This window comes from Carcharodon carcharias, chromosome 14 (genome assembly GCF_017639515.1).
Source record: "Carcharodon carcharias isolate sCarCar2 chromosome 14, sCarCar2.pri, whole genome shotgun sequence".
Classification (NCBI taxonomy): Eukaryota; Metazoa; Chordata; class Chondrichthyes; order Lamniformes; family Lamnidae; genus Carcharodon; species Carcharodon carcharias.
Genome location: NC_054480.1, coordinates 31,417,066 through 31,434,491, shown reverse-complemented (window position 1 = coordinate 31,434,491; position 17,426 = coordinate 31,417,066). Strand labels below are relative to the sequence as shown.

At 40.3% G+C, this 17,426-nt stretch overlaps 1 protein-coding gene across 5 annotated transcripts in view; it reads left to right on the top strand.

Annotated features, from left to right (window-relative positions):
• The window catches only part of mapre1b (microtubule-associated protein, RP/EB family, member 1b), a 62,054-nt gene that overhangs the window by 21,653 nt on the left and 22,975 nt on the right, over window positions 1-17,426 (top strand). For 3 of the 5 annotated variants that reach the window (XM_041204932.1, XM_041204935.1, XM_041204931.1), the window contains exons 2-3: window positions 6,704-6,836; window positions 17,053-17,198. In XM_041204932.1, the coding sequence (XP_041060866.1) occupies window positions 6,716-6,836; window positions 17,053-17,198 (267 nt within the window). In that variant the 5' untranslated portion in view covers window positions 6,704-6,715. Of the gene's footprint in view, window positions 1-446; window positions 531-6,433; window positions 6,453-6,703; window positions 6,837-17,052; window positions 17,199-17,426 lie in introns of those variants that run through there. The other 2 variants (XM_041204933.1, XM_041204934.1) reach the window with 2 other exon arrangements.

Here is a 17,426-nt window from a genome sequence, read left to right as displayed (position 1 = left end):
CTTGTTCCCATGTTTCAAAAACAATTTCTCCTCTTAATACCCTTTAGACCAAGTTTGTCAGGTTGCCCTTGATTTGTGTCTTGTCTGGCTTTCTGTTATTGGAGTAAGAGTTTTCTACATGACTTGTCCATCTTTTTGTCCCCTGCACACTTGCAGCAATACAAAATAATTGTCTATTACAGGGGCATAGTATTTATAGCAGTAATAGACTACCACAAAAAAGTGTTTATCTGACAACTGTTAACAACTAAGTGTCAGAACTAATTTCAAAGTTCAGAATAACACTTTGGTCAGAGTGGTGATTTATGAATTATAGTCATCTTATGGATGGCTTTAATAATTTTGTTCTAAATTATTCTATTGAGTGTGGGAAAGTAGTTTGCACAGGATGTGCATTTCTCTTTACTTCCTCCTCCCAACATTCCCTTTTTCCTTGTGCATTATAGATCGTCTTTCATTAGTGCTGAATTCACTCATGTTGGAGGAATGCATGACGAGTTGTTGTCTAATGATACACTACATGCAGCAATGTAAGTTGCATCAATCACTTTGTGAGGGTCAAATTATGTGATAAGCCAATTTTGTGTACTCAATATCTGCAGCTAGCCCTCTAGAAAATAAATGTGAATGTTACCCTAAATTTTCGTTTTTCATGGTATGATCAATGACCCAGAGCTGGATGTCAATTCATTGCATCTGTTCAAATAGTTTAAATTCCATAGTTTAAAGGCCTGTTCAGTTGAATAGGCTTTAATTTCAATACTAATCAGGGTCAGGACAGCTGTGTGCATGTTTGGGAAGAACTGTGATTAATATGTAATACTATAGCAACAGTTGCTGTATTTTTAAAGTATTTCCTGTATAACTTGAATTAAATAATATGTGGTTCCTTCCAATGCACGAATATACATAATGTTGATGTCTAGTAATAGTAACTTATCCACGTTAGCTCCCCTACCATTAAGACCCTGAGAGTCACCATTGACCAAAAGCTTAACTGGAGCAGCTACGTAAATACTGTGGCTAGAAGAGCAGGCCAAAGGCTGAGGATTCTGTGGTGACTAACTCGCAAGTCAGAAGTATGCAGTGCCTCCTTGCTTGCCTGGATGAGTACAGCTCCAAAAATGATTGAAGCTTGGCACCATCCAGGACAAAGCCCATTTGATTGGCTTGCTATAGCAACAGTGTGCACCTTCCAAACCCACAACCTTTATCATTTACTGGAAGAGGGCAACAGGTGCATGGGAGCACCACTGCCTGCAATTTTCTCTCCGATAATATCACAGTACCTTTATTGTCACTAGGTCAGAATCCTGGAACTCCCTCCCTAACAGCACTGTGGGTGCACTCACTGCATGGACTGCAGTGGTTCAAGAAAGTGGTTCACTGCCACCTTCTTGAGGGCAATTAGGGATGGGCAACAAATGTTGCTGTTGCCATTGGTACCCACATCCCATGAAACAATGTTTTTAAAAAAGTAAACTTATAGCTCTTATTTATGCAGTTCTTATTTGTCTATCAGAACGTTATACAATTCTGTAGCTAACCTATGTGAGGGAGGTCCATTTACAGTGGCAGCCATCAGGAGCCACAAAATTGCAACTCAACAATATTGTTCCACTGAAACACAACAAAGATGCATAGAAGTATGATGGCAAATCTCAATTTTGAGATTGAGACCTGCAATTGGCCCATTCCTCATCTACATACCTTGTATTCAAAATGACAAAACCTTTCAGGATTGATGGCAACGGTTTTATGTATGTGTTGTATTGACATGGAGTCATTCTTTGGTGCTAGATCTCGGATGTCAAAAGCCTATCATGGTAGACTCCTCGTTGATAGTGTGTGCCCAAGCTAAAAATGATTTGGTCGTCTTCTGTGGGTCCTCTTCTGCTGAGACTGATGAGGGATTGGCATGGATGACCAGGAACTGACAGTTCATATTGTCGTTGGTGCTTGGGGGAATTTCTGCAGTTGCACCATCTCTGGTCTTCCTCTGGGCATTGTGGATGCTGAGAGTTTGGAGTAGGTGGTCTTTGAACTATACTGAACCACATTTCAATGCTTGCCTACACGTGGGCTGGCTAGCTGCAATGTTTTCCCAAGAGAGGTGGTCTGCAATGCAGAAGTTTGTAAGGCACTTTCTCTAGGGTGTCCTTGTATTGTTTGTACTCAGCTTTAACTCTTGTCCCTTGTTAGGCCTTTTGAGATCACTATCCCTGTTGAAGACCTTAGAATTATCATTCACACACTGTTCCCTGATTTTTAACTTTTAACCTCAGCGAATGGCCCCGATCCTGCTGCCTTCCTGTCGGGCCCCAATAGTAACCTGCTTTTGGACAGAATTCACCTGGAGGAAAGCATTGTAGTCCTGCTTTTAAATGTGCCAGTTGAGTCCCGATATTACGGGGACCTAACAGCAATTTTATTCTGATACCTTAGATTTAGCCTATCAGAGAAGCGCTCTATCATCCCTTGCTATCGGAATATGCATTATTGACCAGAGGAGGTGCAGGCAGATAAGTTTATTTTTAAAAACTTAGGTTTCCTCATGGGCCAAGATTATAATCACCCCTCCCTGCCCTTCAAACCACTCACTCTGATGTAGATGATTGTTCTCACGATTCCTGGTGGATGGCTTCCGCTGCCCTAATTCCTGCCTCTGCCCATAGGCCAGGTTGTGGAACCTGATGTAGCTTGCTTTGGAGTGCAGGAGTCCTATGAAAATTATGGAAATGAAGCTTGGTTGTTAAATGTGCTGAACCTCCATATCTCCATTGTTTCCTGGTGTACCTCCTGCTTTGGGATTTGCGTGCACCAATACTGCCACCACATCCCCACTCCCAAACTTGTTTAATATCAGGGTTTCTGAAAGATCGTTGACCTAAAACATTAACTGTTTTTCTCTCTCCACAAATGTTGCTTGCTAAGTATTTTCTGTCTACATTTTTATTTACTGGATTATTCAGTTTATATTCTGTGAGCCTAGTGATCTGGAGAGGTCTGTTCTTAATACAGTTGCTTCATTTGTTTTTAAATCCTGACTAGAATTCAAGGTCAGTTGGTGACAATTCTGAATTGTATACAAATTACTTTGTAATTGCTGAGGCTTCTAGACACATACTTAAGCAACCAGCAAAGTTCAAAAAACTGTATGCCATCTTCTAGAATAATTCTAATTATCACTCTTCAGTGATTTTGTCAGATTTAAATAATTCAACTTTAGAGTTGCATTCTTATGAACTCTGGTCTCCAATGTGGAAATCAACCTCTGACATGAGTTCCAGAGTTGGTGATTTTACCTAAAGTTTCCCCCGTCAAGACGTTTTCCTTAATTTGTGCAGCATTTTATCCCTCAAAAATAGCATGGATTCTGCTTTTCTGAGGTGCACTTTTGAAAACAAGATCATTTATAGCATGCACTTTTGAAACTTAAAGCATTTTGCAAGTAATTCAGAAATTTAAGTGCACTTTAGATTGTCGACACTTAGTTGGGACAGCTAGTTTTGACTAAAAGGTTGTTTCAGACTAAAAGGTTTGTCTAACTAATGATTGAAACATCTCTCATACTTGTCCTTTGCCAATAGTGTTCAGAATTCCCCTGTTAGAAAAGTTGTATTTTCATGTCTGTTATCAATACAGTGAAATTATTTTAGAACATCTATCTTAGTGTTCTATTTAGAAATGGAGAATGTGTCCCTGTGTACAATGTGTGCTTACCCCAGTGAGGAGCTGGATTCTTTAGCAAATGCCTTTATTACCCTCAGGTCTCTATGCTCCTCCAATTCTGACCTCTTGTGTACCTCCCACTTCCTTTGCTCCATCTTTGGCAGTCATGCCTTTAGCTGCCTAGGCCCAAAACTTTGGAATTCCATCCCTAAACCTCTCCATCTCTCTACTTTTCTTTCCTCCTTTAAGATGCTTCTTTGGCCAAATTTCTAGTCACCTGTCCCAATATCTTTGTAGCTCGGTGTCAAATTTTGTCTGGTGATGCTCCGCTGAAGTTCCTTTAGGGCATTTTACCAAGTGAGAAACGGAGGCTAATTGCGTTGTGAAGCTTTCATTCTTAAATCTTCTGGGCTTATAGTACATTTCTGTTAGGTCACGTGGTCCCTCATACATTGCTTACTCAAGACTGATGATTGACTGACTTGTTCATCATCTTTCCTTTGTGTACACAGGCAATCATGTGGCCTTCCCTCCTCCATCTGTTATGTTGCGACAGCATTGTGCTATGAATTGTTCTGGTAGATCTTCAGCCATTTTAATGCATCGTAGTTGGGATTCCCAACATCAAATCCAAAACTTCCTGCAATTGCACTAAATAGCCTAAATAAAGCTGTTACAAAAACATATGGGATTCTGGGTTTTATAAATTGAAGCATAAAGTACAAAAACAAGAAAGTTATGCTATATTTATAAATCACTGTTTAGGCTGGAGTTTTGTGTCTAATTCTGGGCACCACACTTGAAAAAGGATGGGAAGGCCTTGCAGAGCATGGAGGGCAGATTTACTAGAATGATACCAGGGATGAGGGACTCTGGTTATGTAAAGAAACTAAAGAAATTGTGTTTATTCTTAGAGCAGAGATTAAGGAGAGAGCCATATATTTGTTTGTTGATGAAGAAGAATTGGTGAGCAGACCATAAAATTACCAAGGGACATTGAAAGATTAAGTCAGTAGGTATAGCAGTAGAGGATAGATTTCAATGCAGGTCATCCATTTTGGACCAAAAAGATCTTGAATATAGAAATGGTGACAAGCTGGGAACTAGAGGTCCAGATGGGTTTGGGCATCCATATAAACAGATTGCTAAAATGTGATTCAGTGCAAAAGGTAATCAATCAATAAGGTTAAAGGAATGTTATCCATTATAGAGCTAGAATATAAAAAAGTTTTGTTGCAGCTATGCAAAGCTCTGTTTAGATCACTCCTGGTGTACTGGGCACCACACCCTTAAAAAGGCCTTTGGCCTTGGCAGGATCATTGTGCATTTCACCACAATGTTCTTAGTAACCTATGGGTTAGATTATGAAGAAAGTTTATAAATGTGACTTGAATTTTCAGCTACATAGGCAAAGGGCTGATTTTTTTTTTTTTAAATCTATGTCTTTAGGATCTTGAAAGAAATGATATGACAGATGGAGAAAAATATTTTCTGGCATGGTGGTGTTTTGGTCAAGGAGATACAACCTTAAAACCAGAGTCAGGCCATTCAGAAGAGAAGTTAGGAAACATGTCATACAAAGGGGATCACGCACAAAGCTGTAGATGCATGCTTAATTGACAATTTTATATCTGAGATTGATAGAATTTTGATAGCCAATGGTATCAATAGATATGGACCCAAGGTGGGTAGATGGAGTTAGATACAGATCAGCCATGCTCTCACTGAATGGTGGAACAGGCTTAAGGAGCTGAAAGATTTACCCCTGAACAGTCCTGTGTTCCTAATGGGTGTTCAGAATTATGACGGACACAGATTTAAGGTAGTTTGCAAAAGAATCAGAGGGAGATTACTTTTTTTTTCACAAAGCAAGTTATGATAATCTGGTCTGCACTTCCTGAGGGTGGTGGAAGCAGATTCAATAGCAACGTTCAAACAAAAATTGGATATATACATTTACAGGGCTATGGGGGAAGAGGAGAGGAGTGAGGCGAACTGGTTATCTCTTTCAAAGAATGACCATCTTTTGCGTTGTATGGTTCTATGAATATAGCTAAAAGCCTTTCAATCTGTTCCTCTGATACAAATAACATTTAAAATTTGGAATTAAAAACAGTCAGCACATCAGATAACATTGCAGTTTAGTGTCACTAAACCAGGATATCCAGGCATACAATCGTAATAAAATGTTCTGTTAATGTTCATATGACTTTGCTAATGCTGAAAATTAGATTTGTACCCTTCTCTTTCACTTGAACTAAAGTATAAAAGAAAGCTAAACTTTTTCATTAGTCGTCCTAATTGTTGCAACTTTTATACCAGATTTTTATCAGAGTAACCACAGGACCCTACAGTCAGCTGAACAGGGAACCCACACTAAAGGATGTCCCAAACTTATATATAAAGGCAACCTGAAAGCCAACCTAAGAGCTTGGAAGTTGGATCCCAATACATGGGCAAAAAATGACCCTGGACGGATCCAAACAGAGTCGTCTCAGTCATAATGTATTTGACCTTTGTGGAAAACAATCATGTGCCTTCAGCACAAGCAAGCATGGTACAAAGCCAATGCCTGCATTCGTCCCTCCAACACTGATTTCATATGCAGTATTTGCAAATTGAGACTTGGTCTAATATCACACATGAGATGATATCAACCTAGACTGTTTAACTTTTTTTTGCTAGACACACATCCATTGAAGCAACAAGAGAATCCATCAACCATCATCAGAGAATCTTGTAATCTAAAGACACTTCAAATTAGAATCATAGGCTACAAGGTGGAGTTGCAAGAGTTTTTTGTTTATGTTCCATGTTTCCAATATAAGGGGCAAACATCTTTGTCATTTCGAATGATGAGCCTAAATGATGTATTCATGTGTAGCGTTCAAATTTTTAGAGTTGTACAGCAGGGCAGCTCTTGTCTCCTTAGCCCTCAATATTGATGTGCATTGCACTTTTTGTGCAGCTGAATAATGTTTTTTGTCATAGTTTTCCTGTACATAGTTTAAAACTTCAATTGCTTTTCCAGGATTAAAAGAAAATGGCAGTGAACGTTTATTCTACATCTGTGACCAGTGACAATCTAAGTCGGCATGAGATGCTGGCTTGGATTAACGATTCTCTTCAATTGAGCTACACGAAGATTGAACAGCTGTGTTCAGGTAACTATAATATGATTGTATTGGAGTGGTGCCGCGAAAGGATATACACATATTCATGAAAGGTAATAAAAGGATCCAAATTTGGGATATGGGTAAAAGGAAAGCATCCACCAAAAAAATACTTGTCCTCTGCAATTATATTGACCTCTTTCTGTTTTTGACCCTACTCTTAGCTCAAAATAAATTCCTTGCTTTTTAAAATTTTCCTGCCTCCTCCCCTGCATCCCCACCTCAATCCCAGAACATCATGCCAGCCCTGGCTCAGTGATGGCAGTCTGATCTGAGTCAGTAGATCATGAGTTCAAGCCCTAATCCAGAGACTTAAGCACATAATTAAGGCTGACATTTCAATGCAGTTCTGAGGAAGTGCTGCGCTGTCTTTCAGATGAGACATTGCATTGAACCCTGGTCTGCCCCTCAGGTAACGTTAAAAGATGTACGCTACTATTCAAGTGGATCATGGACGTTCTTCCAGTGTTCTGGCCAACTTGCACCCCTCACCCAACACCTAAAATGGTTGATTTGGCCATTTATTTAATTGCTGTATTCGGATGTGTGCAAATTGGCTGTTGCTTTTCTCTACATCACAACAATGACTGCACTCTTAAAAATATTCACATGAATGTGAATCGCTTTTGGGATGTCCAGAGATCTTGAAAGGTGTTATGTTAATGCAAGATCATTTCCCTTTTAATTCATTTTCTCTTCTGTTTTCATTTTCCTCTTTCTTACCTTTACGCTTATTTCCCATTCTCACCCTTTATTCCTTACGAAATTCCAGATTTTCTATAATGTAGAAATTTAAGATGCCTTTAGTTCCATGGGGAGCTCCTGTGCCATTCTGGCCCCAAAGTGCATATTTCTCTCCTGAGTTATAGGATATGAAAAGGAAAAAAAAGAGACTTCCATTTATATAATGCCTTTCATGACTTCAACATCCCAAAGCACTTTCCAGTCAATTAATTATGTTTGAGTGTAGTCAGTGTTGTAATGCATGAAACCCAGCATCCAACATGTGCACACCAATGTGATAAAGACTAGATAATCCTTTTTTAATATGTTTGTTCCAATTTGGCCAGGACTTTGGGGTGAATTCCCTTACTGTTTGTCATGATAGTAGCATGGGATTTTTACAACTACCTGAAAAGCATGGACCATCTGACAGACTGCATCTCTGGTGCGGCACTGCTTTGGTATTGAACTGGACTGTTAGCCATGACTGTGTGCTCAAGTCTCTAGGTGGGATTGAACCCACAAACTTTTGACTCTGAGACAAGAGTGCTTCCAGTGAACCATTACTTACAGAATTTTAATGAGCAAATTTCAGCTGAACATTTAAAGACCATTATATATCTTTTTACTTCACCTTCCCCTCTGCATAACTTTGTGTTATGCTTTGTATTGAAAAGGGAAATACAACACTTCATTTATGGTGTGTCTGGTCAGTGAGCAGCTCGACTGTGCGAGCGTGAAAGTCTCTAATTTAACTTTGTGTTGAATTGGCCACTTCACTGAATGCAGTAGCATGGAGTGTTGCAATTGTCTTTGGTTGGCCTGGGTTGAGGAGGGAAAGAATGACCTTCTTGAAAGCACTAGTGTGATTGATACTTCAGGAGAGAAGTCAAGTGGAAAGTCAGATCAGATTTCTCAACTTTATTGGATAGCTAATGTTAAACCCAAAGATTTAACCTTTCATCTTTGACAGAGAAGTTATAATTAAAGCAGTGCATCTGGAAGACTGGCAGCCATGGATTTCAAGGTTGCGCACCTTATGGAATTTATCAAGTGAATTGCAGCCGTAAAGAGAGGGAAGGTTCCAGATTTAACCTCTGATCCCTGTTGATCATGGTGGTGGTGATTAGATTGCTATGACTGACTGGAGGAGCTTAAAAGTTTTCCAGAATTTCTGCTTCTAAGCTCAATTGAACGACCTGTTCAGAAGAGTTCTGTCACCCTCTAGCAAATAACTGCCTGCATTCTGTTAAAGCTCAAATATACCAAATATCCATTTGCAGCACTGGCTTCCATAGACTAATACTACAGAATGGAATCAGTGGGTAGGAGGTATTGGGGTGTGACGGCACAGAAAAAGTTGGATGAAAATAAAAACTTGCATTTTAGAAGTTCAAGTCCCGCCGATTATGTAGAGATTTTGACATGGAAGGAGTCTATTACCATAATTCATCTTTCATTGGTCGGTAGCAATTTGCCCAAATACCTGCCCTTATAGCTCTGTTTCTTAGTTTGAAACCTCTTTTGTGTGTATGTGGGTGTTTTCCTCCCAGGAGTATCTCTGATGCTTGCCTGTCCATCTTAACCACTTACTTCATGATTTTTATGCCCTTGTTAATGGAAGGTACGGGTAGTATAGATAGATGTTGACTTTGGGAAGTAGGAGGAAGATTTTAAAAAGTGCATGATCACTTTGGATGGTAGGTTATTGGGTGCTAGCAATTAATATGAAGTTGGTGGTGCTCCACTGCAGCTTATTAACATCAACTACCTAAGTCCTATACTTATGATGACAGTCGGTGTTAATTGCTGTGCAAAGCAAATCCCAGAGGGAAACTTGGCTTATGGGCTGTAACCTTTTATTTTGGTATTCTGAAACCAAGAAGACAATGTACAAATCTCAGCAGTAAGAGGTCCAGTAACACTTCTGGATTTTAAAATTAAAAGTGAAAGTTTTATTAACAAAAATCAAGAAAACGTCTCACAAGATTACAGTTACACAATTAAGGTTAGTCTTACAAAACATTCTTCAAAGAGTTGCTCTACTTGGTCAAACCCACAAGCAACCACTTTCCAGGCAACACACCCTAATAGATGTTTAAATATGAAATCCAGTAATATTACACAAGGCAAACTGCTATAACTTCAATAAAAGTATACCACATGACCTTCACCCTCTTCCGCTCTGTGATGGAATCCACGTCAGAGTAAAACTGCTTGCTGCAACCCAAGACCTTTTTGGCCCCAATTGGTCACTGTTATCCTTGTCACAAGCTGAAGATTTTCTGTTGATACTATTTCTATAAGTGAATCCCATGCTCATTGCATGCCAGAGCTGACTCACTACCAATATCTACTTTTATTACAATAATGCAATGCAGGGTTGTATCAATAGGTGATCTGACAAAATATCTGGTTAAGATTAGGTCAATAAATAATTAGTAAAATGCTTTATTAGTAACTGAACATTCAAAGCAAGTTATGTTTGAGGAATAAATTTTCATTAGAGTACCAGAATAGCTCCTTGGTCTTTGAAAAACTAACATGGGGATTTTTTTCATATCTGCATAAACAGCCAGGTATTGGTTTAATGCCTCATCTGAAAGATGGCGCTCCAGGGCACTATGAAAAGAGTGGTGATTTGCTAGAAATGTCAGCCTAGATTGTGTTGAAATTTTGCACCCGTACAGGACAAGAACTTCGACCCAAGTTCACGCTCAAGCCCAAAAAGTAGTTGCTCAGACTCATTTGCTGGACCAGAGCAGTAAATTACAAATAATTTAACTTTCCAAACTGCAGTATTAGCATGTGATTCCCCAGAAGACTTGAAAGATTTAGTGTGCATTTGGTTCAACCCATAAGCAGGAAGAATCACCAATTGGCCTATCTATCACCAGAATTGCACTCCCTCATAGACTGCTTTATACTCCTCCTCCTCCTACTTGCAGCTAGAAAGGGAAAGTAAAATAATCAAGGGCTACCACATTCCAAGAAATCTGCAAAGCCCGATGAGTTGATGTCCCATCAAATGCTAAAGCGTAGACAGACATTGGGCCTTGCATTTCCTGCAAAAGTTATGTGCTAGTTCCTGATACCAGATGTCCATCCTTGACTTCCAAGGAGTGAATCTCTACCGGGACAAAACCCAGGCACTACCACCCCAGCTATGTGGTTCTATTCAGTACGATTGGACAACACTTAATGATCCCAATACATCACCTCAAGGAATGTGTGAGGTTCATGCCCAAACCCGCTTAGCTAAACCCTCTCAGTAGAATGCCAATTAAGTCAGCATGATTGCAGGATACAGTAGCCTCACATAACAAGTCCAAACGACTTGGCTTAAAAAAAAGAGCTAAGTGAGTCATTCCATCATGTTTTAGTATGCGGAGCATTAAAACAAAAATAGTCTATTCTATTCATCCAAGGCACCAAATGAGTTTAACTAGAACTCAAGAGCTAACTGGATAACCCTGGACAGAGCCCACAAAGAACTTGCCCTCATAAGTTTGGATCCCAAGTACTGCACAGTGTTTATGGTATGCAACCTTGACTTCCAGATGAAAGAAATAATTTATGGCTCGGGCAAAAGTCTCAGGGCTATCACATATGAATGGCCACTGGATTTCAAGCTATTCAAGCTCTCAATAGCACCAAACTACCCTGTAAAGCAAAGTCATAGAATATAGGATGTTATACTCTGCCATGCCTAAAGTCCTGAAAGATAGTGACTCTTGTTATGACCCTGGACAAGACTCCCAAGTTCTTGGTACGATCCAGTAAGGGACCAGTAACTTTTTGTTTAAAGTAGGCAAAGTTTGAGATTCAAGCCATTTGCTAGGAGAATAAGATTCCATGAGTTTAGAACAAATCAAGACAAACTTTACTATACAAGGTCAGAAAGGTCAGTTGCATTTCTCAGTAATTCACCCAGATATCAGTAAACACTGACTCAACAAGTATTGTTTGATCGATCTCTCTCTCTCTTTCTCTCTCTCGCGCTCTGATGCTCACTCTCACAAGGGATTCCAGTCTTCAGCTTTGAAGATCCCACCTTGGAATTCTCTCTAAAAGTTGCTCCAACTCGGATGGCCTCAATGACAGCCCACCTTGCAGGTTTCAATCTCATCTCCCAAGACTCCGTTCCCCTAGATTCCCGAGTCTGCGCTCCAGCACTAATTCACAAGCACACCTGCAGCTCTTCGGCTGGACTGAGTAGAATACTACTACTGCAAAGTTGTACCATTGCCCCAATGGCCTGCAACAGAATCACCAACCTACTGCTTGCCTTTGATTGCCAGGGCTTCTCCTGAGCCCTCATTACTTAAAGTCTGCCGGCCGTAGCCCTTTTTTCTTTTTGGAGCCTCTTTCTCTGCTCTCTTTTTCTCCTTAACTGGGACTCTCCATGCCCCACCCTCCCATCTAGGAGTCTTCTCAATTATGGTGCCCTGTTTCTGGGTCTCATAATCAGGACATTTTTTCTGCCGGACTGTGTCCTCAGCCCAAAGAACTATAAAATGCTGGATTGTGCAAGTGACGCCTGCTTCAGGTCCATACATGCACCAAAACTACTGATGCAAGCTGTAAGTTGTAGTTCCTGGCCCCCGCTTACCAATAAGGTAAGTTTGGATCTCAATGCTCACGGCTCGACACCCTGAGGCTACCAGCTTGTTCCTACATAAAAAGGTGCAAGGCATCACCTTTTTCTCCACCCCACCCACACCCAACAGCCCCATAGATGGATTCTATGTGAAACCAGAATACAATTACTTCTAAAACAACTTGCAACACAAAGCAAATAGATGCATTGCAACTGTAGTTAAAGCCCACAGCACATCAAAATGACAACAGATTGGTCCAGTTGGAGATCGCCTTCATCCCCAGCATCACAAACCAGACCCAATCCACTACGTTTGTTGATGATGGAAAGATAGATAGGAAAGCAAGTTCTGAGGAGAATACATAAGTCTGAAAAGGGATTTGGATGAGTTAAGTGTGTTGGCAAAAATATGGCAGAGCATAATATGAGAAAATGTGAGGTTGTCCACTTCAGGAAGACTAGAAAAGCAGATTTATATTTAAATTGAGAGCAACTGCAGAATGCTACAATATAAAGGGATCTGGATGTCGTCTTACATAAATCACAAAAAGCATGCAGGTACAGCAAGTAATTAGGAAAGAAAATTGAATATTTGCCTTTATTGCAAGGGGGATGGAGTATAAAAGTAGGGAAGTCTTGCCACAACTGTACAGGGCACTGGTAAGACTGCACCTGAAGTACAGTGTACAGTTCTGGCCTCCTTGAGGAGGGATATACTTGTATTGGAAGGGTTTCAGAGAAGGTTCACGAGGCTGACTCCTGGGATGAATGGGTTGACTTATGAGGAAAGGTTGAGCAGGTTGGGCCTATACCTCATTGGAGTTTAGAAGAATGAGAAGTGATCTTATTGAAATATAAGATTCTGAGTGGGCTTGACAGGGTAAATGCTGGGAGGATGTTTCCTCTCATGCGGGAATCTAGAACAAGGGGGCACAGTTTAAGAATAAGGGGTCTCCCATTTAAGATGGAGAGGAGGAAGAATTTTTCTGTGAGAGTCATTATTCTTTGGAATTCTCTTCCCCAGAGAGCAGTGGAGGCTGGGACACTGAATATATTCAAGGCTAAGTTAGATAGATTTTTGATCGACAAAGTTTATGGAGAGCAGGCAGGAAAGTGGAGTTAAGACCACAATCAGATCAACAAAGATGTAATTGAATGGTGGAGCTGGCTCGATGGGCTGAATGTTCTATTTTTGTGATTTCTTGTTATCTTTGTAGGCCTTTTACTATGTGCAGCGCACAGCACTTTCTAAGCACTAGTTATAACCTGCTGAACAACTTGGTGCAAGAAGAGCCCTGATGCTATGTAAAATGGGACCATTTTTATGCACAAAACAAGGGACAGCAGCTGAGAATAACAAGTTTAAGTTTGGCCAAGGGACCTTATTTTCCGTGAAAAGTTTTGAAGTTGTATACTTCTCAACTATACAATTGAACCTGACTGGCAGTAGGCAGAGAGGTAAACCATGATCAGCGCCTCCTCTGCCAAAGAAACCTCAAACCCAACCTGTAGTTTTGTGCCATAGAAGGTTGTGAGCAACAGGACTCGCCCATGCATGTATTTTGGGTTTAATGAAACTTGATTGCATTATCAATGACACCCTGGAAAACCAACAAGTCCCCAGAATGCACAGTATGGGAAATGACCTGGCTGAGACAGCACAAGGATTTCTAGAACCATATCCTAACCAAGGACAGTTGCTTTGCCAAGCACTATAGGCCACATTGATCAGCCAGAAAATTTCCAATATTAACAAAAAGATACGATCTTCAAATGTTATGGGGATATAATTCACCCAATCAGAAAGGAGGTCTGGGAAATCATTTCTTAAAGGATATGCATACATGATCTTTCTGCAAGAAACTTATTTTCCTTAACATGGAAATGTTACATTGGACTGGATGCTGGATGGAGTTGAAAAGTATGTACACTGGAGAAGACCTTAAGATATATCACATCAGGGCAGATGTTAGGCTCTGGCAACACTCTGGGGGCAGAGGGAAGAAAGACACCCAAACATCTTAGAACTGGGGAAGTATCTGGATGGGTCAGTATCTGTAGGGGAGACTTCATTTTTTGCAGTGTGCTGAAACTGTGGGGGCGGGGGGTGTGGAATCATGTAAGATTTGGGAACATTGGGTTGGATTCTGGAATCGGGGAGTAGGTCCCTGGATCCAGAAATATCGGCAAGTACTTGTTTCTGTCTTCACTCCTCCACTATGCTGCCAAACTCTATTAATGTGCATTGATACTGGAGAGGAGAACCTCAGTGTCTGGAAACATCTAAGGCAGATTCTGAAATCTGGTACTAATAGGAAAGCAGCAGTGTAGGATCTGCAGAGTATGATCCAGGAGATCTGAACTCATCGGCCCTACAGATTGGAGCTGTTGGGAATTGGATTCCTAGGTTGAAACTTTTCTCATCATCCCCACTCCCCTTTTCTCCCAACCACATGCCCCACCCCATTAACCCACAATTATTTATATTTTTTCAGTTATCATTTAGTTTGCCTTTTTTAAGCCCTTTGCTTACTTTCTGGAATTTATGTTCAAAATAAAAACTAAGTTTTCCTTTTTATTCCACTGAATTTGCCCAGGTTTTTAAAGGTTCAGAAATTTTCTACTGAATTTTATCCCTGCTTTTGTGCCAACAAAATCTGCAGAGGAAAGGAAAAACAAAAAGAAAAATCTGATTTAACACTGACTTTATTGTTCCTTAGTAACTATAGAATATCCAAACTTGAGAGCCATTTGGAGCAGAATTTGAAGTGTCCCCAGGGAACATGATTCCCCACAGTGGGGCAGTAAAATACGGCTGGCGTTCACCACACCACCTTCCTGACCATCCCTGACCTCACCCCCATAATGCATGGGAGCAGGGAGGTGCTGAAATCGGCAGCCCTCTGACCATATTTAAATGAATTATCAAGGATTAATTAGGTGTGTTATCAACACAGTTGACTATGATAATATGTTGCCCATGCCATAAAACGTTTGGCATGGGCTGCTGAGCGGGAGCAGGCAGCCCGTTTTTTTATTTTTTTGCTCCTTTTAAACTTGCCTGTTAAAGGGCAGGTAGGAAGGGGGCCTCACTCTTCAGGGGCCACCCTTTGCTGATCATGGATAAGCCCCCTTTAGGATGAGCTCCCATCTTCCTTCCTACCCGTTCCCTCCCTGAAACCTACCTCTTCTTCCCCCCCACCCCTTCCCTGAACTACCCAAACCCTCCAGGCACAAGACCCCAGACTTACTTGCTCTGGCAGTTTAAGACCTTGGAACCTTGGAGTCTTCTCCAGCAGTCCAGGCAGCAGTCACTGACTCCTTCCTGGCGCTGACAGGGATGCCAGCCAATTGGATTGGCCAGCAGCTCCAGAGGGTGGGCAGAAGTTTCACTTGGCCCTCATTAACCACCCTGCAGCGCATTATGGCTGCAGGGTGGGTCGACATGGAGCATGCCGACACTGTTCGTTGTTACTTCGGGGTTGTGCCCTCTGTGTGCCATCCCTCCCCTGAGCCCCCCTGTTATTTTTCATAAAACCTCCATATTTAATTGGAGTCTTTAATTGTTGGAGAAGGGGGTGGAAGTCACTTCATTTTGGGGTTACTCATTCTCTAGCTCCTCCAAATAAAGAATTACCTGTGTATTTCAGAACATGATACAGTTGAACCATGGTGTACCCAATTAAAAGGTTAGTTAATGGATGAAATTTCCTACAAGCTAGTGGTTTCAGGCAACTTTTTTCCCCTTTTCCATTGCCCCTGTGGATGACCAAATGATAATCGAATCTGGAAGTTAAATGCTTTTCAAAGAAGTATGATAACTGTTACGATATGGCAGGTGGTATTTGTCAGGCTGACCAAATCCTAAAGGGAAACTTGGCCACGCTATCACAACGATTTTATAATTCGTATCTATTACAAGAAGGGTTGTGCACTGAAGTCAGATATACTAAATCCACTACCACCTTTTAAGATTTTACTGATTAAATTAAAACATTTATCAATAAAAGAAAAGAAAACAAACACAAAACCACAGTTACATTTAGTTTTATAACAGCTCTCATAAGATTTCTACTTAACTAGACTCCCAACTACACACCCCTTTCAGGCAACAGTCCAAATAGATTCTTAATATATAAAGCTTCCAGCCATATTACCACAAGCACCCACTGTTGCTATAAGGGAGGTATTTCACAGCTTTTCTTTCCCCCTCACTTGACAGCGGAACTCCAAAGGCTTTTAACAGCGTTGGTTACCGGAGCAGCAAACTTCTCCCGGTGGCTGGAAGCTTTTTCCACAAGTCTGTTTCACACAATGCATCTTTCAAAATCTCATACAGTTTTCCATCTTTCTTAATAAATATATTTTCTCCTTTTTGAACTCTAAATCCCATTGTTTTACCCTTGCTTTGGAAATTACTTTTCCCAGAATGTAAAAATCTTTCATGTTGTCATTATGGCCAGCACTTTCGGGAAAAATAAACTTAAGTTTACAGATGTAAACATCTTATCCTGTCCCTTTGAAAATCAAACAACTTCTCAACTTATCTAAAAATGCAAATTCCATTCACACTATATCTGCTGAGACTTCATCCTAGTTTACCCATCTCCATTTTAAATGCCTGTTTTACACCTAATCCCCTTTTGATGATTCAAACCTTGGAGCCTGACACTGCAGTTTAATTAATCCACACACACACACACACACACACACACACACACACACACACACACACACACAGCCCTCAACAAGCCTGCTTTAAAGTATCCCACAGTAATATTGGGGAAAGAAATTATCTTTCCTTTACATAATAGATAATTTAACATTGTGACACCCAAGGGATGTAATGCAACCTTAATTGTAAAATACATTTATATTTTAAAGGTACAGCATATTGTCAGTTTATGGACATGCTTTTCCCTGGTTGTGTTGGACTGAAGAAAGTGAAATTTCAAGCCAAATTGGAACATGAATATATCCACAATTTCAAGCTTTTGCAAGCAGCCTTTAAGAGAATGGGGGTCGACAAGGTAAGTTATGGATTATAAATTGCTTGCTCTTCAGTTGAATGGTCATTTTTTAGTTTATTATATTGTCATCATAGAGTAACCGTGATTTCTGCTACTGGATGCATGAGAAAGAGTTCAGTATTTATTTTGTTGCAATAATTAACAAAGTTTCATAAATACCCTTCCTTGAAGAAACTTAAATGAAAATTGTTTTTTTTAAATGAATTGATTTTTGGTTAAACTGGAAAA